The sequence below is a fragment of the Megascapheus bottae genome, chromosome 7 (genome assembly GCF_031878675.1).
Source record: "Megascapheus bottae isolate mThoBot1 chromosome 7, mThoBot2.hap1, whole genome shotgun sequence".
NCBI classification, from domain to species: Eukaryota; Metazoa; Chordata; class Mammalia; order Rodentia; family Geomyidae; genus Megascapheus; species Megascapheus bottae.
The window spans coordinates 79,207,649-79,229,433 of NC_143515.1; the positions used below are offsets into that span (position 1 = coordinate 79,207,649).

The 21,785-nt window shown below is 43.7% G+C and overlaps 1 protein-coding gene across 1 annotated transcript in view; it reads left to right on the plus strand.

Moving 5' to 3' along the window:
- The first annotated feature begins 281 nt into the window (after window positions 1-281).
- Window positions 282-21,785, plus strand: part of Mboat2 (membrane bound glycerophospholipid O-acyltransferase 2) — a 121,641-nt gene continuing 100,137 nt past the window's right edge. Inside the window, exon 1 of the mRNA XM_090337483.1 lies at window positions 282-375. Within this exon, the coding sequence (XP_090193609.1) occupies window positions 301-375 (75 nt within the window). The 5' untranslated portion in view covers window positions 282-300. The remainder of the gene's footprint in view (window positions 376-21,785) is intronic.

Genomic DNA, 21,785 nt, shown 5'->3' on the forward strand with positions numbered 1-21,785 from the left:
AGAGCGCGCGAGGTGGGGAGGGGGCGGTGGAAGCTGCTGGAAGTCGGGGGGCGGGGGATGCGGCGGGGGCAGCGGCGGCGGCCCGGACCGCGCGGCTGCCGGAGGAGGCGGCGGGCGCGGGCCTGCGGACGGGGGCGGGGGTGGCGGCGGGCGGGGCGAGCCGGGCGCCGCCCCCGGCCCCTCCCCGGCCCTCCCCGCGCGGCTCTCCGACCGCGGGCGGCCCAGGGGCGGGCGCGCCGCTGCATCCCCATCCTCCCGGCACAGCGCGAGCGGGGAGCGGCGCAGCGCCTAGGCCCGGCCATGGCCACCACCAGCACCACGGGCTCCACCCTGCTGCAGCCCCTCAGCAACGCCGTGCAGCTGCCCATCGACCAGGTACCCGGGCTGCGCACCCTGGCCGCCCGGGCGCCGCCGGCCGCGGTGCCCGCGCCGGAGCGGGGGTGGGGGCTGGGGCCGCTCCGCCGCCGCCGGGCCGGGAGGGGGCGGCGGGCTGTCATTGTCCCCCCGCGCGGCTGCCAGTCTGCCTCCGTGCCCGGCGTGCTCGCCCAGCCCCCCATCGCGGCCCCGGGCGGGGGTGGGCGCGGGCGGGCGGCCGCCAGCCGGCCGGGGCGAGCTCCCCGCACGGACGTGCGCGTGTGCATGCGGGCGCTGCCCCGCCACCGGGCGCTGGGACCCGCGGAGTCCCGCGGCCCCGGCCCCGGAAGCGGAGGGGGCCCGGGCGAGGGCTGCGCGGCGTCCGGGCGGGCCGTGGGTGGTCTGGGCGCCCGGTGCCCGGGACCGCGGGGTGGAGGGGGCCGCGCCGGCGCCCCCGCCGGGGGGGGACAGTTGAGCGTGGCTTTCTCGGGAGGCGACAGTGCGGGGAAGGCGAGAGGTGAGGAGGAAAAGTCGGAGCGAGTTCCCCGCGCCACGCTCGCTAGCGCGCGTGCCATCCCCGCGCCCTGCCCGCGGAGCCGCTGGCGCCGGCCGGGGAGGCTGGCGTGGAAAGCAGGCCAGCCGCGTCCGGCAGTCGAGAGGGCCGCGGGGGCTGCACCGGAGTGTGGTGGTGGGAAGAGCCGCGCCATTTTTTTACCCCGAGAAGAAAGTTTGGAAGTATCTTGTCCTGCGTGGGGAAGTGGCTGGCGGTGTCGGCGTGATCGCTGCAGCCCGGGGCCCGAGGTGAGCGGCTAGGGAAATGATGGCCCCGGGCGCGCGGAGCCGCGGCGGGGGCGGCGGGACGTCGCCCGGGGTCGGGCTGAACCCCGACCGCGCGCAGCCGGGCGCCGGGCGCGGCGGGACGGCCTGACCCTCCCGCGTGACCCTCCCGCGCGGGCCGCGTCCCGCCCGGTCCGAGTACGTGGAAGGAGTATGGAATCCATGTGTGTTTATATAGGATTCCTCCCTGGGTCGACCCCGGCCTCCGGCGCGCGCAGCTCACTCACAACTGTGGCGCTCCACGCATCTGGAGCCGGGATGCGGAGTCAGGGGAGTTCCTCGTGCGTTCCACCCCGTGGCCGTCCCTGGACCAGTCCTAAGGGTCGGGGTCGCCACGGCGCGACCGTGTGGTCTCCAAGTTGAAGTGCAGGGCACAACCTCCGCGGGCCTGGCCCGCAGACCCGGAGCCGCCCGGGTGCCTGCTGGGCGGGTCCAGTCCGGGAGAAGCCAGGAAGTACAGGTTGATCCCTCTCTCTCTTCCAGGGAGACTGGCCTCGTTACCTGACCCAGACTACTCCATCATGATTTTTTTTTTTTAACTTTGTTAGTACCTGGAATTTTAACAGCGATTTCGTATTAGTGAACTCATATGTATACCTGGGCTATCCAAAGAAGGTGCTTTCCTGTACTGAAATCAGCAAGAGGGAGTCAAGGGAAAGTGACACTTCTTTGTTATTTTTATTTATTTATTTACTTTTTGTGGGTCATGGGGCTTGAACTTTGGGCCTGGGAGCACCGTTCTTGAGCTCTCAGCTCTACCACCCTACTCCTTGACCCTCAGCCCCACGTCCCCTTTTTTTTTTCTAATGGTTGATTGGAGAGAAGAGTCTCATGTTCTTTAGTGCCTGGGCTGGCTTTGAACCGCAGTCTTCAGATCTGAGCCTTCTGAGTAGCTAGGATTACAGGTGTGAGCCACCGCAACTGGCAGCACTTTTTTTTTTTAATCTTCTTTACTAGTCACTAAAAAGGAAATTGCATTTTCTTGAAACTACTCAAAAATGTGTTTAGACTTAATTTGTATGGCCATTTGTCTATATTTTGGGTTGTTTTTCTGCTTAAGCAAGTCTTAAGTGTTATTGGATTACTACCGCATGAGACTTAACTTTTTAAAAACTGTATCCATCTTTCTTATTGTAATTAATAGAAGGGTTACAGTTATATTTGCCAGATGGAAGGTGCATTACTTCACACACATTCTCATGCTTTTGTCCCCATTTACCTCCCCTGAGCCTTAACTTTTTATGGTGCCAAATTATTCCTTTAAAACATCAAAGACTTGACTCTTTTTATTACTGAGACGGAATAAACAAAAAATTAGGTGAATAGTCAGCCATGTTAAAATAGAGCGAAACAGAAACATTTTATATGTGTAAATAACTGAGTCCAAGTTGAGTGGAAGCTTAAGAACTGGTTGTGTGAGACTAGTGTGATTCAATAGGAAAAAGACAGTTTAGGGAATGAGAAGGGTAAAATGATAACGTGTTAGTGTATTAATTTGGCTATGCTAATTACCAATGATTTGGAATCTTAGGAAATTATAAAAGCGTTGTTTGAAGAACTGTGTAATAGGGGTGGGTGGAGCATATGAGGTGATAGAAATTATTGGCTTGTGTACATCAGTGGAGCACACCTTGCACTGCCAGGTAGCAGGAAAAGGAAGGATTGTGCAGTAGGCTGAGGGAAGGAAAGGAAAAAGAGCAAAGATCTTGTCTTGGACTCTGGGATTGTTAAATCTTAATGAAGATTTCAGAGTGACCTTGAAGTAGCCATCGTGTTTTTCAGTAGGCTTTCAATTTAAATAAAAATAGAAAATTTAGTATTGAGTGAGATGACCAGATGCTTATAGGAAATATCTAGCCTTTGATGTTTCCTCCTTCTAGGCCTTGCTTTCTGGAAATTTTATTTGTAGGGTGTGGTTATTAGAGTAAGTAAAATCTGATAACCCCCCATCCCCCCAAAAGGATCAGATCTAGGAGATATTAGATATTATCTGGAAAAATTATGTATTGTGTTAGTTGCTAATATTGGTGGACTTTGAAGACTCCAAAGCAAGTACAGAATGAAACAAGGAGTAATGTTTCAGATAAACCTTAAAAAAACACTTTTTAACACCTTTATTAGCTGGGTGCTAGTGGCTCACACCACTTAAGGAGACTGAGATCTGAGGATCTTGGTTTGAAGCCAGCTGAGGCAGGGCGATTGAGAGACTCTAATGTCTAATTAACCACCAGAAAGATGGAAGTAGAGCTGTGGCTAATGGAGCTGGAACTGTGGCTCAAGCACTAACTTTGAACAGAAAAGCTTAGGGATAGCACCCAGACTCTTGAGTTCATCACACCCCCCCCCCCCATAATCACATCCATTATGTCTGATTTGCCTACCTCTGGCCTATCAGGTAAAGTTGTTGTTTGCTCTAGCTGTTCTTCATCCTCTAACCATTTTCTTTCATCAGTTTTGGTGATAACGTAATTACTAGTATGAAACAAGAGTAGATTACTGTGGTGATGTGATATCTAGAATGGCATGTTAGACAGAGGGTTGATTAGGGGTGAGTTGTTGAACAGTTCTATTTTAAGACGGGGCTCATTATTTTAGAGATAGTGTTCCCAACTCTAGGGGGAGAAGGAAAGGGAAGAAGGAAATAATTAGAAAGGCTTGGAAAAGGGTGAAAAGAATAATGTGGTAAGTAGGAAGGACTGTTTTCAGTTACTAAAACTGTAAGTTCAGAAAGTATTTACAGTGCCTAACGTGACAATTTTTTATTAAAGAATTAACATTGACCTCATATTTCAAATGTCATGTTTAACAAACAAGGATTCAAGAAGGGAATCTCTATATACAATCACTGGTACATAGAGTTTAGAACATAATTAAAATTAAGCTGAGTCTTTGTATGTCATAGATACATATTAATCTATGTAATAAAAACATTATGTCTATAGAGTATATAGCCCATCATAGATTTTTATGTCTATGTAGTTATGTTTATATCTCCAAAGACCATGTCTATAACCTTGGGTACCCAAACATTGAGTCATCTGTCTTGTACTGTTTGGATTTAATATCTACACATTAAGGATACCATGTACCTTTTGTTCCTTTGGTCTTGACCTATCTCACTCAACGTGAATTGCTCTAATTTCAACCACTTCCCAGTGACTGTCATTATTTTATCTTGTCTGTTGGCTATATAGAATTCCATTGTATATATGTACCACATTTTTTGTGTCCATTCATCTGTAGTGGGGTATCTGGGTTGTTTCCATCACTTGGCTATTGTGAATAGTGCAGAGATGAACATGGCTGAGCACGTGTCCTTATCATACCTGGGTTATGATGCTCAGGATAGATGCCCAGGAATGGTATGGTGGGATTGTAGAGAAGGTCTGTTTTCTTTAAGAAACCTCCAAACTGCCTTCACATGTGACTTTTTTTTTTTTTTTTTTTTTTTTTGTGGCTCATGGGCTTGAGCTTGGCCTGGGCGCTGTCCCTAAGCTCTTCAGCTCAAGGTTACTGCCCTACCCTTGAGCCAAACCTCACTTCCCATTTTCTAGAGGTTAATTGTAGATAAGAGTCTCAGGTTCTTTAGTGCCCAGGCTGGCTTTGAACCTTGATCCTCAGATCTCAGCCTCCTGAGTAGCTAGGATTACAGGCATGAGCCACCGTGCCTGGCCACATGTGACAATTTTAAAAACACATTTATTATGTTATTTAAGTCCTCAACACATTAAAACATGAAATTCAAAGCTTCAACTGAACTTCATGTGTGTATATGAGATTAAGTATTTGCATGAAAGGTCAATTATAGTTTATTTTAAATTCTTTGGTAATATTTTTGTTTTAAATCTGATCTGCTGTGGTTCCTGGAGTTTGGCCTAGTGGTAGAGTGCTTGCCTAGCATGCAGGAAGACCCAGGTTTGATTCCTCTGTACTACATACATAGCAAAAAAAAAAAAAAGCCGGAAGTGGTGCTGAGGCTCAGGTGGCAGAGTGCTAGCCTTGAGGAAGTCCAAGGACAGTACTCAGGCCCTGAGCCCAAGCCCAGGACTGGCAAAAAAAAAAAATCTGATCTGCCAACATCTTTTAAAGGGAAAGGTGCGAACAAAAACTTTCCAAAGTTCTACCTGTGTGCTGGTTGTAGAGATAAAAAGTAAGTGTGTGTGTGTGTGTGTGTGTGCGCGCGCGCGCATTTTAGAAATGTGGAGGTTAGGGGCTGGGAGTTTGGCCTAGTGGTAGAGTTCTTGCCTGGCATGCACAAAGACACAGGTTAGATTCCTTGGTACCACATATGTAGAGCCAGAAGTGGTGCTGAGACTCAAGTGGTAGAGCTTTAGTCTTGAGAAAAAACCCAAGGACAGTGCTCAGGCCCTGAGCTCAAGCCCAGGAGTGGCAAAAAAAAAAAAAAAAAAAAAAAAAAAGAAAAAGAAAAAAAAAGTGTGGAGATTAAAGGAGTTCTTGTTTCCTTTTTGGCCAGTTGAATCAGTTAAACAGCCATTCCTGTAAACAACCAGTGACTAGATTTTATGTCACCAGAGGAGAGTTAGTTTAAAACACCAGTTGTGTATGTGTGCATGTGCACAGTATTGATACTGGAGCTAGAACTCAGGGGTTTCCAGTTCTTGCACGGCTTTCCGGCTTTCCTTTTTCTTTTTCTTTTTTTCTGTTCATAGCTGGTGCTCATGACTGGTGTTCTTGAAATTCAAGTGCACTTGAAATGCACTTGAACTGCAACTTTACTTAGCATTTCTTGCTGGTCAGTTGGATATATAATCTCTCCATCTTTCCTGGCTTTGAAATAAGTTTCTCAGACCTAGATAGGATTATAGGCCTGAGCCAGTGGTGCCCAGCAAAAGTGTTAGCTTTATAAATTTTCCGAAAGGCCAGGTGTGGTGTCTCATGCCTATAATTCTAGCTACCCAGGAGGCTGAGATCTGAGGATCAAGGTTCAAAGCCAGCCCTGGCACAAAAGACCTTGAGACTCTCATTTCCAATTAATCACTAGATAATGAGAAGTGGGGCTATGGCTCCAGGGGTAGGGTGGTAGCCTGGAGATGAAGAGCTCAGGGACAGCCCCCACGCCCAGAGTTCAAGCCCCATGACCCACCAAAAAAATAAATTTTCCTAAAGGTATGAACTATGATCAGAATTTAATTTTACGGATAAAGAAATATAGAGGCATTTAAAGAATATACACACTCTTAGTAGAAATTGATAGTAAGTACAGTAAAACCAAGATTTTTGTTTTTGTTTTTAAAGTCTGCATTTGAATGTATAATTTAATTATAGGTGTCTGTCAGGGGCCATTTGGATATTTATAATATTTCAGGGTCATATGAAATGATCGGTACAGGCAGATACTTCTAGCAGCCAATAAGTAGCTTGGATTTCTGTTCCATCATGTGCCAGTGGTTTTTTTATATTTATTGTCTTCAAGTAGTTGTACAAAGGAGTTGCCATTTAACAGAGCTGTTTATGAGCACCATGGGTCTTGATCAGTGTCACCCGTTCAACAATCTCATCCATCCTTTCTCACCCTTTCCCTCCCTCTTCTTAAATTGTTAGATAAGCATTGAATTCTCCACTGCATTTTGCCCATCTCTTCATTTGTTGAGTTGGTTCCCCTTGATCCACCCACCCTTTTCAAGTACCTACTTCCTGGTGTTTATTTTGTTGAGCTTTGATTTTGCCTTTGTAAGGAATTAAACCGTTTGAGTTCTCCTTTGAATCTGCCATATTTCAGTTAATCCTTTTGTATATACTTGCATACCATCCAACGTGTTAACTTGTAAGTTTATAAGCTCATTCTAGCTTGCACGTATATGGGAAAACATGAGGATCTTATACATTCTCAGACTGGACATGGCCCACCCTTAAGTCTTAGGATACAAATACTTAGCTCTTTTGTCCCTTAACTGCTTTTATACCTGTAATGAGCCTCAATGGCCATGAAGACAACTCTGAAACACCATTAGTTCGTGCAAGATTCCTTCTAATCAGGAAGGCATGGGTGACTGGAATCACCCTATATCCATGAACAGTTTGGGAAATGTTTCTTCCTATGTGAAATATATATTGGGCTTAGATTTTAAAATGCTCATTTCAAGGGGCCAGGAGTTTGGCCTAGGGGTAGAGTGCTTGCCTAGCATGCACAAAGACCCAGGTTAGATTCCTTGGTACCATGTACATAGAAAAAAGCTAAGCTGGAAGTGATGCTGTGGATCAAGGGTAGAGCTCTAGCCCTGAGAAAGCCCAAGGACAGTGCTCAGGCCCTGATTTCTAAAGGCCCAGGACTGGCAAAAAAAAAAAAAAAAAAAAAATTCTCATTTTTAACTGGTAAGCTATTCCAATTTTTTTTTCTGGATCAATTTGGAGATAATATTAGTATAAAGTTAGAGGAAGAAAATGGACTGGTAATTTTGAAGACATTTCTGAAATAGAGTTGAAACTGCCTGTTTAATCCAAAGCAGTTGAGCAGGGTCCCCGTGTGTTCTGGAAGGTGCTGTTAATGCAGGTGGTTCTGTATCTCCTTTTCCTTCATTAGTGATAGTGTGGCGGCATAGCGGGGTAATAGAGACATATCACTAGGTTTGGAGCCATACAATGTCAGGCTCTTTGTCTCTTTGTATTTTCTTTAAGTCTTAGTTTTCTCATCTGTAAAATAAGATAAGTACACAATAAGTAATGTGCGCCTGTAGGTTATTGTGGAGATTAAAATAATGACATCTGTGCAAAGTCTGACTCTCTTCAGGTATTTGATGAACAGTTCCTCCTTCATAAATGATGAAGCATTTGTATTTTGTTTTTTCCTTTGACAACATCTGTTCATATGAATTGCGTTTTCAGTCTGGGTCTTTCTTTTTATAGAAGGGGAAATATAAAGCTTAGTTTTAGTTATATGCCCACACAGGGATTAAAGTAAGATTAAAATCTAGTTTTGAAGTTGAAGTTAAAAGTGGGTTTTCTGCTTCCTTTCTGCCTTGAGAGTTCTTTGCCTCCCTGGCTTGAGGGCAAATTTGGGAAGCATCAGCAGGGGACAGTTTCCATGCCGTGTGCTTGATCTGATGGAAGGAACCTCAGGCAGGTAGCTGTGGATCTAGTCTGTGTGGCAGTGGGGAAGGAGCTATCACTTCTGGTCGAGGAACTCTGCCAGCTTTCCGTGAGCAAGCCTGGGGGGTGTTGGGACCCTCTGTGGCTCTCCTCCCATTCTTGTGTCTGCAGTGGCCCGGATCTTCAGAGGACAGGGTACCGCTTTGTAGGTTGTGGAATAAAACAGAGAGAAGATAGAGGGTCATTTAATATCTCCCCAAATGATACACTGGTTGTGAAGTTATTGTCTACCTGACTGAACACAAGTGAAGTGACCATTACCCTTCGGGGTCTCCCAGTAGGTTAAGATGTTGCCCACGGCCAGATGCATAGGAGTGGTGAGCTGGAATATTTTTCTACCCCCGGCAGCTTACATGCTCAGTTATGTAAACTTTTCTCAATACATTTCCCTACCAACTCTCTCCCTCTGATTAAACTATTTTCTTCGAAATCCTCCTCAGCCTTTTAGGCCTGGTAAGTCTTTTTCAAAATGTAGCTAAATCCTGTGCTGTCTGAGGAAGCTCTGTAAGAAGTGTCCCCTCTTGCCGGTCACTGCCCTTCTATTTTGGGACTCTTGTCTGTGTATGAGAGATACATCGACTCTTAAGTATGTATAATACTTCTGTGGGCCCTGCACATTCCAAGTGGGCAAATAACTTGGAACCCTTTAAAGAGATGATTCTGCCTCTCCGTGGCATTCTATCATGAGGCCAATGCTGGGAAAAGACTGAGAGCAAAAGACAACTGTACCCTGCCCTGCCTGGCTCCTCAGTTCTGGACCCTGACCAGCCTGTCATCCAGGTTTGCCTTTCTTAGGAGCTAATGGGACCATTCTCATGGACTCCGCATCAAATGTGGGTTTCTTTTCCACTGTGGGAGCAGTGTACATGGGTTTTTTCTTTTTTTTTTTGGCCAGTCCTGGGCTTGAGCTTAGGGCCTGAGCACTTTCCTTGGACTTTCTCAAGGCTAGAGCTCTACCACTTGAACCTCAGCACCAGTTCCAGCTTTTTTTTTATGTATGTGGTACCGAGGAATCAAACCAGGGTCTTCATGCATGCTAGGCAAGCACTCTACCACTAGGCCAAACTCCCGGCCCCATACATGGGTATTTTTTATGTGCTCCAGCAACTTGTTTGCTCTTGTGGGTAAGGGCTCTGGGCCCTGGCTTCATGCCTGTCATTCACTTTAATCTGCGCTGGTCACACCTATAGAGTTTGTTTTAGTTTTTGTTTACAAGTCCCCTCACCAAGCTGGCCTTGTATCCCTCATGCTTAGGCTGGGCGTGACTTGGCATATGTCTGGAGGAAGTGGTGTAGTATGATGGTGGGCACAGGCTGGTTCACACATGATTGTCACTTGTCTCCGTGCTCTTGGCAGGTTGCTGGTTTTTGTAGGTTTATTTGCTTGTCTCTAAAATGGGTGGCTCTGAACCAGGGTGACCCTACTGCTGAGGTTGCTAGCTGGGTTCAGGGTCTTTTCTAGTCAACCCTGGTTTTCCTCCTGGAGTGGACCTGGTTAGAGGGCTAGGGACTGGGGAGCAGCGCCTCGTGGCCAGAGCTCACTCTGTGCTGCAGCTGCCCTTGTCACTGAAGGACAGCACACAGATCTTTATTAGGAAGAAGCCAGCCGGAGAAGCCGTTTTCTTTTCTTGTGGCATGCTAGGAGTTGTGACAAGTGAAACACTGAGGAATCTTGAAGGCGGAGGTAATGACATTATCTGAGAAGAAACTAAGATATGTCAGTATTCTTAGCTAGAGGCCTCACTAGTGGGAAGAGAAGCTTTATCAGCATTTTAATCAAGAGATTTAGACAAAGGAAGCCTTCAGATTATAGTTTCTTCCTTTTTTATTATTAAAGAATTTATTAACATTGATTCTTACATCATATTTCAAATGTCATGTTTAACAAACAAGTATTCGAGAAGGGAATCTGTATACAATCACTGGCACTTTGGTTTTAGAACATAATTAAAATTAAGCTGAGGGTTTGTATGTCATAGATACATATTAATCTATGTAATAAAACATGTCTATAGAGTATATAGCCCATCAGAGTTTCTTCCTTCTTTACAGAACAAAGCACTGCTACTTTTATAGTCCTGGCCCTCCCTATAGGTGGGCCCATCCAGCTTCTTACCATCTCCCCAGAGCTAGGGCAGCCTCTTGAGGGCAAGAGGGTCCTCAGCTGATCCTTCCAGATGGGCTCCCAGGAGTCCTTGGGAGCCAGGAAAAGCAGGCTACCCACTGGGTGGACAGCGCGTTTCTGATCAGCTTACCTTGCTTGAATTGGGCAGAGATGTAATCCACTACCCCAAAGAAGTTTCTGTAAGGTTTTGAAGGTTTTCTGTGCTATACTATGTCTTTGTGAGAGATTAGAGATAGAGCTGATGCATAACAATTTACATTGACATGGTTGCTACCTGTGTGTTAAAATGTTTTCTTGTTTATGCAAATAAACAAAATTCTGGTTCCTTTAGTCTTCTTTTTGAAACTAAATTAGAGGCATAAACACATAAAAGACATCAAGTGACATTTGTCTTATTGAAACAGTCTGGAAAGAGGGCCTCCACCTTTTGTAAACTGTTTCAAAACCATGTGTCTACTTGGGTACTCAGTAAGTAGTGATTAACCAGAATGTATTTAACCTAACAGTACTAAATTTCAAGATAAATGTGGAGACCAGCAGTGAAAGTTTAAGGAATTAGTTGTCAACAGAAAATTACCAAGGATTCACATTACATTGTCCTTGTTTATTGTGAGGTGTTGCTCTTCTAAGCAGATATTGGGGTTGATGAACCATTTCAAATGCCCAGAGGCATCTGGTGAGGATCAGAAGTGAGTATAAGGAGAGGTGCATTCCTTCTCTGTGGTGTGCAGCTGGAGAGCTCACACTCACTTTGCTAATGATATAGAAGAATGTTAGCATGAGGAAGCTGGAAAACTGTTTTTTTTTTTTTTTTTTGCTAGGCATGGGGCTTGAACTCAGGGCCTAGGCAGTGTCCTTGGGCTTTCTCAAAGCTAGTGTTCTCCATTTGAGCCACAGTACCACTTGAGGCTTTTTTTTTTTTTAATGTGATACCAGGGAATGTAACCTATGGCTTCCTACATGCTAGGCAAGCATTCTACCACTAAGGCCACTCTCCAAACTGGATTTTTTTCATCCAAAGCTGGATGAAAAGAATAGAATTAAAAAAATTGTGGCAAAAATTGGATCCCTAACAATATGTCTAAGCCTGTCCTAGCTTATTAGCCACCAGGTATTAGGTAGCAGTATCTATTACAGCTTAGATGGTCTGCCTGTTGTGAAGGGCACTGTTCAGTTCAGGGCTTTAGGAACATGGACAAATGATTATAATCAGCAGGACAAGCAAGGTCACAGATGAAGCTGTGTCAAGCAATACCTGCAGACACAATCCATATTATGTTTCATTATTTCATCATTTCTTCCTTTAATTGGCCGAAAAAAAGCTTCCGGTTATTTTGTATCTGACTGGTTCTTTTTATTTGGAGAAGGTCACATCTTGGACATTATCTTGAAAATTTAAATCTCATTAAAGTAGAAGGTTGGAATATTACACTACTTTTTTTTTAATGCAGCCATTCTCCCTCCCTCCCTTCTCTCTCTCTCTCTCTCTCTCTCTCTCTCTCTCTCTCTCTCTCTCTCTCTCTCTCTCTTCTCTTTCTTTCTCTCCTCTCTTTCTCTCTCTCTCTTTCTCTCTTTCTTTCTTTTTTTCTTTTTTTCCTACCTCTATCAACGGGCTTGAACTCATGGTCTGGGCGCTGTCCTTGAGCTTTTCTGCTCAAGGCTAGTGCTCTACTACTTTAGCTACAGTGCCACTTCTGGTTTTGTGGTGGTTAATTGAAGATAAGATTCTCATAGACTTTCCTGACAAGGGTGCCTTTGAACCTCAGTTCTCAGCCTCCTGAGTAGCTAGGGTTACAGGCATGAGCTCCCAGCCATTCTTATTAATTGGTTTAGTTTATAGAATATGATACTGAAAAGCCGGTCTAGCTAGGATGGAATAAAGGTAATAATTTGGAAATATCTTTATTGGTTTATAAATCCTGTCAATATTTTCAGTTTTACTTGATTGCGTATTGATTTTTGGTGGGAATATTTTACTTTGTGATAACTATTTTGGCTTGGGAGTTTAAGCTAAGTTCTCAGTATGCTGCACTGTGGAGGATAGAATGTCTGTTTTAATACTAGGACTGACACAGCTGTTCACATTAGCTACTTCCCGAGAATAGAAGTGATGGAGACTTTTGATGTCTGAGTAGAGCCAAGAGGATGAAGAGAGATGACAGTATGGGGAGGTGCTCTTAGGCACTATTAGCTTTCTTCAGAGAGGACAGCGTGGGGATTTACCCTTGGTACTTGAAGAGGTACCCTTAGTCAATACTTGGTTTCCTTACACATGACGGCATGGGAGATTTTCTTAGTGCTTGGGGAGGGAGGTGTTTTTAGTATTTAGGGAAATACAGTTAGTACTTGCTTTTTGTTGTTGTTGTTGTTGTTTTTGGAGGTAGTTAAGTGTTCCTTAGTAAAAAATTAAAATCCTGAATGCTGTAATTGTACTCCCTCTATATTTCTTGTTGTCAGGCTGATTACATCTTTACCTTTTGTTTTTGGAAAATGTTTAAAGCCATATAATAACGTGGCATCAATGTATTGAGCTCTAGCCTTTCCATTAGATGTAAATAGTGATTCTGATGTACTAATACAATTTGAAGAACAGAATATAGAATACTATTGAAAAGTGTGTGAAATTAATTTTTGAAGATTTATTGTCTTTATAAAGTATAGGAAATATAAAGGAATGGAGAAATACGAAGTCTCTAGATGGTTTTGGCATAGATTCAAAGTTGTACTACGTAGGATTGTAAAATCTGCAATTTGCTTTTAAAAGAATATGGGATTGGGTAGGAAATGTTTGAGAAGTTTAAAAGGCCCTATTTGGAATAGTAAAGATTAAAGAATGTTGGAACTATTGCAGGAAGGAAAAATAATACTAGAATACTTCTAAAAAGCTAGTCTTGGATTGATTTCCTTTTGCATTTACAGAAAGCAGAAGTTTCTAGAAAATAATGAGCATATTATATGACTTTGTATGTATATGTCTCAGTCCTGGGGCTTGAGCTCAGGGCCTGAGTGCTATCTCTGGGCTTTTTTTGCTCAAGGCTAGCACTTAAATACTTGAGCTACACCTTCACTTCTGACTTTTGGGTATTTATTTATTTATTTATTTATTTATTTATTTTGGGGGGGAGCAGTCCTGGGCTTTAGCTCGGGGCCTATGCACTGTCCTTGGACTTTCTCAAGGCTAGAGCTCTACCATGTGAGCCTCAGCACCACTTCCCACTTTTTTCTATGTACGAGGTACCGAGGAATCAAACCTGGGTCTTAGTGTATGCTAGGCGAGCACTCTACCACTAGGCCAAACTCCTGGCCCCTGACTTTTTGTTTTTTAAGTGGAGAAGAGAGTATTTATATAAACAGTACAAGATGGTAGGCAGCCTTGCTCTTCCTGGTCATACAGAGACCCATGTATTTTCAACATATGCTATTAACCTGGCCAGTTTGTTAAACATCTGTGTCCACATGGCTGTCCACATTCCCAGCTGCCCGCGGTGGGAGGGTTCTCTCTTGGTCCTCACCAGCACTTGTTTCCTTGTGTTTTGATAATGAGTATTATTTATTACCCATTATCTCATTGTGGTTTCATTTACATTTTTTGATGATGGTGATGTTACAAATTTACGGTCCTCAAAACAATTAGATAGCTGTGCACCCATGGCTCACACATGTAATCCTAGGTACTCAAGAGACTGAGAGCTGAGGATTGCGGTTCAAAGCCAGCCTGGGCACAAAAGACCATAAGACTCTTACCTTCAAATAACCACCAGAAAACTAGAAGAGGCGCTGTGGCCCAAATGGTAGAAGCTGAAGAGCTCAAAGGCAATGCCAAGTTTAAGCCCCATGACTGACCAAACAACAACAATAACAACAACAGCATGGGGCTTGAACTCAGCCTGGGCACTGTTCCTGAGCTCTCAGCTAAGGCTACCATACCCCTGGGCCTGGATGCTGTCCCTGAGCTCCTCAGCTCAAAGCTACCACCCTACTCTGGACCCAAGCCCCACTTCAGTTTTCTAGAGGTTAATTGGAGGTAAGAGTCTCAGGTCCTTTTGTGCCTGGGCTGGCTTTGGACCTTGACCCTCAGATCTCAGCCTCCTGAGTAGCTAGGAAGATAGGTGTGAGCCACGGCACCGCTATGATCCAGCAATCTTACTACTACTGTGTAGTAAGATTTCATTCCAAAGGGAATGAAACATTTCATATTCATGTTTACTGAGAATGTGAATTAAAACAGCCCCAAAAATTAAAAATAGGAAGATCCCAATTGCCTGTCAACTGATAAATGGGTAAAGAAAATGTGGCATTATACCCAAGGAAATTCTATTTAGCCATTAAAAGAATGAAAACTGGGCCGGGAGTGTGGCTTAGTGGTAGAGTGCTTGCCTAGCATGCACGAAGACCTGGGTTTGATTTCTTGGTACCACATACACAGAAAAAGCCAGAAGTGGTGCTGTGCCTCAAGTGGTAGAGTGCTAGCCTTGATGAATGCCCAAGGACAGTGCTCAGGGCCTAAGTCCAAGCCTAAATAAATAAATAAATAAATAGAATGTAAACCTGCTATTTGCAACAATAGATGGAATCAGAGGATTTAGTTGAAATAGTCCAGACAGAAGGATATATACTGTGGAATGTAGAATTGTTGATCTCATTAGAAAAAGAGTACATGGTAGTTACGAGGTGCCAGAGAGAATGAGAGAGACTAGTGGCAGAGGTTGACACACACATGCTAAATTATATATAGGATTTGGAAACTGGTTTAATCTTATGCAGTAAGATGGATTGTAAAATTCAGTGATCTCACTATAAAGAAATGCCAGATAACCAGACATAGTGGCATATCGTATCTCTCTATATTCTAGCACTTGGGAGGCTGAGACAGGAAATCTTGAGGTCAGTCTGGAGAGGGAGAGTGTGTGTGCCTGTGTGTATGTGTGTGTGTGAGTGTTCTTCTCATTTGCTGAGTCTGGGGTTTGTTAATTTTCATGTCATTGATTTATAGCTGATGTAAAGAAGACTAGAGAATTTTGGGAGTTCCCAGCCATGCAGAAAATGAGAAAGGAGATCTGTATTGTCCTCTGCCAATCAATGCACACACATATCACTTCTTTTTCCATTTGGGGCACCCTTGTTTTATGGCCACAGGGTACTACAAGGAAATGGAATAGAAAGAAGTAGAAGGGTGGTGGGGAGTTTGGCCTAGTGGTAGGGTGCTTGGCCTAGCATGCCCAAAGACCTGGGTTCAGTTTCTCGGTATCAAATACTCATGGGATGGGGTTGCCCCACAATGGAAAGTTTTAGAGTTTCGTGGTGTTGGAATACGTCATTTGAAGATTTACTGCTTTTCATCCCTCTATTTCCTAAAATTCTCCAAGAATAAAACAGGTACTTGAGTAATCATATTGTATATTCTCACAAATAATCGTATTGAGACAATGATAGACACTTCAAGTCTGCTCTGTGGACAAGGTGGACAGATTGTGTCTGAGCTGGCTGGTGTGTGTCTGGGTTTGACAGGAGAGCATCACTGAGGGCCAGGTGTGAAGGGTGAAGATTGAACCTTTCAGATGGCCATCATGCTGAAGGTGAAATGAAGTAATTTGCCGGGCTCTGGTGGCTCAGGCCTGTTATCTCAGGATCGTGGTTCAGAGACAGCCCTGGCAGGAAACATCCCCAGACTTTTATCTCCAGTTAACCACCAGAAAGTTGGGATCTGTGGCTCAGAGTGAGCTGAATAGCTCAGGGTCAGTGCCCATACCCTGCTTTCAGGCCTTTGGATTGGGCAAAAAATAAGTGAATAAATTAAACATTAAGTTAAAGGTCCATATTATCTAGCAACTCTCAGAGATTTGTTTTTCATTCCTAAATAGATCAACATTGTCCTTTAATCATTCCTGTAAGTATTTTGTTTCCCTCGGTAAATTCCATATAATAGGAATTTTTTCTGAAAACATTGTTATTAAGACTACTGACTGCAGATTTAATTAGGACAAGATGTATTTTGGACACCAGTATTCTTTACATCTTCCTTTCTTCTTATTCCATACATGTTCTTTATTATGCATGGGTTTAGAGTTCTTTTTCTCCCACAAAATTGAGATGGCAGAACTGTTTTGCCTTTAATTTGCAAGATATGTAGTGTTCATAAATAAAGTTTTTTCATAAAAAAGACTATTTTTTGTGACTTTAACAAAAATTAAAAATTAGATCAAGTTCTTACAAATAAGAGCATGAAATAAGACTTACCTAATCTTAAAATAATCTAATCTTTTTTTTTTTTTTTTGTCAGTCCTGGGGCTTGAGCTCAGAGCCTGAGCACTGTCCTTGGACTTTCTCAAGGCTAGAGCTCTACCACTTGAGCCACAGCACCACTTCTGTCTTTTTTCTATGTATGTTGTACTGAGGAATCGAACCTGGGTCTTCATGCATGCCAGGCAAGCATTCCAGCACTAGGCCAAACTCCCAGTCCCTATGGTCTTTTATTTTTGCTATAGCAAATGTGTTTATATTTTAACTGGTAGGACACCAAAAAGATTATATAAATCATAAAAGACAATTTGCATGTGAAGTTAAATATAGGCTATGACTTACATATATTTGAAAATTAATGTTTAAAATATGCTAATTGGTTAATATGGATGACTTTTTCATATTGATTTATTTTTGCAAACCAGATTAGGCTCTTTAGTTACTTTTCTTGTTGCAAGATCTCCTTATATATCTGCAGCATGTTCCCGAGGCTGGCCTTGTATTCTTAGCCTCCTGTCTCACTCTCGAGAGTGCTAGGCTTCTCTGGTCCCCATACTTGCTGGGGACACACACTCACACTTAATCCACACTCTTGGTCCCTGGCTTAGTTCAGGCCATTTAATGATCATTGAGCTCCAAACATTTAGGAATGCTGTAAGTGACCATTAAGTATGTATTAGGCCATTTGGTGTCGTGAAGCCGAGACCTAAAGCATAGCAAATATCAGATGTCTTTCATCTGTAAATTAATCAGTGAGGTGGAATTACATAGTTACACTTCTTTTCCTAGGGTAGGACTCTCTTTCATAAATATTGACATGTGTACATTTCCATTTCATTTGTTTTCATTAATAACAGTATGAAAGTAAATTTGGTTTGTATATTTTAGTCAATTAAGAATATTTTCTAGGTGCTGCTGGGGGCTCACACCTGTATTCTTACTTGAGATCTGAGGCTTGAGGTTTGAAGCCAGCATGAGCAGGAAAATCTGTGAGACTTATCTCCAATTTGCCACCAAAATTTGGAAGCCAGGCGTGGTGGTGTGGGTCAAGTGGTCAAGCACCAGGCTAGAGCAAAAAAGCTCAGGGTCAGTACCCAAGCCCTTGTTCAAATCCTAGGACTGGCATACACACAAAAGGGAATGTATTGCTTCTTAATTGTATAAATTATGAAAGAAAATAGATCGGATATAAAAATTGTAAAAATTGCCCATTATCCTTTAGTCTAGAGACTAATTTGTTAACTTTTTTGTTGTTGTTCTGGTAGTCCTTATCCTTTATTTTTTTTAAAGATTTTATTAACATTGATTTTTGCATCATATTTCACATGTCATGTTTAACAAAGAAGGATTCAAGAAGGGAATCTCTATATACAATCACTGGCACATAGATTTTAGAACATAATTAAAACTTAAGCTGAGTCTTTGTCATAGGTACATATTAATCTATGTAATAAAAACATGTCTATAGAGTATACATCCCATCATAGATTTTTATGTCTATGTAGTTGTGTTTATATCTACAAGATCATGTCCATAACCTTGGCTACCCAAATATTGAGTCACCTCTCTTGTACTGTTTGGATCTAATATCCACATAACAAGGAGACCATGCACCTTTTGTTCCTTTGGTCTTGACATCGCATTCAACATGATTTGCTTTAATTTCATCCAATTCCCAGCGAATGCCATTATTGTATCTTGTCTGTTGGCTATGTAGAATTACATTACACACACACACACACACACACTTTCTTGTATCCATTCATCTGCCATAGGGCATCTGGGTTGTTTCCATCATTTGTCTATTGTGAATAGTGCAGAGATGAACATGGCTGAGCAGGTATTCTTGTCATATCCTGGGTTATGATGCTCAGGGTATATGCCCAGGAGTGGTATGGCGGGATCATAGGGAAGGTCTGTTTTCAGTTTTTTAAAGAAACTTCCAAACTGCCTTCTAGAGTGGTTGTACTAGTTTATATTCCCACCAGCAGTGCAGTAGGGTTCCTCTTTCTCCACATTCATCTAGAGAATAATTTGTTAACTTTTAAAAAGAATGTATATTTAGACAAAATTGGGAACATACTGCATATATAATTTGGGGTAGCTTTTGTTTTGAGAGTGATTTGCAGTTTGTTAATTGCTTCCTGAAGCAGACAGGATTCCGTCCCTTAGAGCTGTCAGCTTATCCCAGGGTTGTTCCTTGTTTTTCACTTGGCAGTAAATTTCTTAGGTGCTTCTTTGGTACATGTACTTGGGTATCTTTGCTTACTTGAGACAGCATGGAAAATGACAAGTTTCTAAGCACTTACTGGAACTTTGATTTTCTTTTCAGCCAATGCCGCTTCACACTGACGATGTCTTTGTTCCTCCTGAAGTTTTGTGCTCTGTGGGACCTGACTTCTTAGTTCACCGGTGTGATAGGGCCTGCCCGCTTGGTGGGCCTTGGCTCTGGTCCAGATGCAGTGCTTTCTCCCGGCCTGGGGTCTTCCAGGTCTGGATGGATGGATTGGGTATTGCTTTATCAAAAGGCTGCAGCCCCCTCCTTGCCCCTCTGGCCTTGGCTGAGCTGGGTGATTGCTGAACTGCTGCTGGTCAGTGGTGGTCACTAGGGTGCAGGTACTAGATTTTGCTGCCTCTGTGTCTAAGGTGAGGCCTACCTCTGCAGGTATTTGGCAAGGGTTTGTATAGAATGTATGTTTGTGATGGTATGATATTGTTCATTTTAAAAAACATGGTACTGAGTTTTAACTTAGAAGCACTAAAGAATGTCGCTGTTCTGCTTACAGTGTTTGTGGGTTTTGAGTTGTACTCTGGGCAGTTCCTTTAGTGTTGAGAGTTAGGCTTCCTGCAGAGGCGGCCCTGGTGGACCAGGCGCTGATGCTCAGGGAGCTAGGGGCAGGCTCACGTGCAGTCTCTATTCTGCTGCTGCTCTCTGCCTGCCTTGCCTCCAGCCATTTGTAACCAGGTGCTGTGTGTGTGTGCACATTCCATTTGGTTTTTGTCTCTTAGCAGGTCCTCATGTTTCTGCGAGTAATGGAAAAGCCCTGCTCTTCCCTGATTTCCTGTTTTGGAGAAGAAAGTAGAAATGAACACGTTGTGAAGAAGTGATGGCAGACATTTCATGTGAATTATCTCCAGTCATTCCCTTGCTTGGAGCCCTCCAGGAATTCCTGGTCAGGCAATGATTTGGCCTGAATCGCCTAGCCTTGACCTTCAGTTATTTTCTCTTCCTTCTATTTCATCAACCCTGTCCTTCTCACAGAGTTCCTGAACTAGGTCAAGCATGTTCCCACCCCAGGGCCTTTTCACCTGCGGTTCCTGTTGCTCAGTCACTTTGGAGACTCACAGCACCTTGGAGTGCCCTTCTCAGTTGACCTGATGTTATACTAGATATTTTGATAGTAATATATCCAAACACTTATTGTCTGTGTTGCCAGTAAAAAAAAACAACCAACCTCTGTGAGAGCAGGGCTTTGTTTTGTGTTTGCTTTTACTGGCATGCCTGGTGTTACACAGTAGGTACTCAGTCAGTATTTGTCTATGAGATTATATATGTCCGTGGGCTATGAGCCTGATTATGTGATTTATTTAAGGTCACATTTTGTACACCTAACAGAATATTCTTTCTGTTTTTTTGGTACCAGTCCTGGGGCTTAGGACCCAAGCTTTTTTTGTCTCAAGGCTAGTGCTGTACCACTTGAGCCACAGAGCCACTTCCAGCTTTTCTGAGTCCTAAAAGTTTATTGGATTTAAGAGTCTCATGGACTTTCCTGCCTGAGCTGGCTTCAACTCATGATCCTCAGATATCAGCCCTTGAGTAGCTAGGGTTACGGGCATGAGCCAGCCCCCAGCAGCAGACTAACTGAATATTCTTGATCAGCCCAATAACTTATTTTAGCATCAGCATCTATTTTCTATTTGAACTTTGAGCTTAAGGTGAATAGATTATGCATCTGGGGGGTCACTTTCTTCTTGAGGAGACACAGTGGGTTCCAGTGGTGAGGATATAGCTTCTTTAGAAACTTGGAATGAGTCACCTAACTGCTCTAAGATGTGGGAGCTTCTGTTCTCTCGTAAGGTGAAGTGGAGGTAATTGTCAGAGTTTCAGGGCTCTAGGTAAACTCTCATGCCTGATTTGGACTAGGCATTAGAGTGCTATGTCAGATAGATAGGGATCCAGTGGTCAGCATTACTAGGAAAAGCTGGGCTGGAGAGTGTGGCCTAGATGTCTGTGACAGCACAGCTCCTAAGACTTCACTCCTCAATGGTGTGATTTGCCCAGCATAGGCAGAGCAGGGCACCTGTGGGCTTCCCTTGAAAAACTGACACATACTGAAACAAATGCCTACAGGCTGCTGGGTCCAAGGCACTGCAATTCAAGTCAGTCCTCAGATGGAGCAGCAAGCTGAGGGGTGGGATGGGATGGGGGCGCTGTGATCTTCCAAGGACCAGAGAACTACCTTAGAAGGAAGTAAATAAAGTTTGGGCTCACAAAGCAGAGGGGTACACCCCCCTAGTGATGACTGCGGCGAGGGCCTCTGAGCATGCTGTCTTGGTAAGGGGCTTGCAACCAAGTTGGTGTTAGGGAACTGTCAGCTGGTAGTATTTTCTTTACATTTTTTTCTTTTTTTTGCCAGTCCTGGGCCTTGAACTCGGGGCTTGAACAGTCCTTGGGCTTTCTCAAGGCTAGGGCTCTACCACTTGAGCCATAGTACCACTTCTGGCTTTTCTATGTATGTGGTACTGAGGAATCAAACCCAGGTCTTTGTTCATGCTAGGAAAGCACTCTACCACTAGGCCAAACTCCCGGCTCTACCAATAGTATTTTCAGACATCTGTATATAACACTTCCAACATACTGGATTTAGTATTATTTTCTTGTTTCTGCATTACACTAGACTGTATGTTCCTTGGGGGGAAAAACTAGTCATTATAGCTAATTTGCCTTGTTAGTGAATAATTGTTGGAAATGAATGTCATCATAAAAAGAAGATAGATTTGGGAGTCAAAAATGGAGAATTTGTCTTAATTCTTTTTAGACCAAGCGATGATATGGAAAAGTAAATAGCAAGAATAGCAAGTGGACTAATATAAATAGTTAAAAGTTTTAACAATAGCAATTA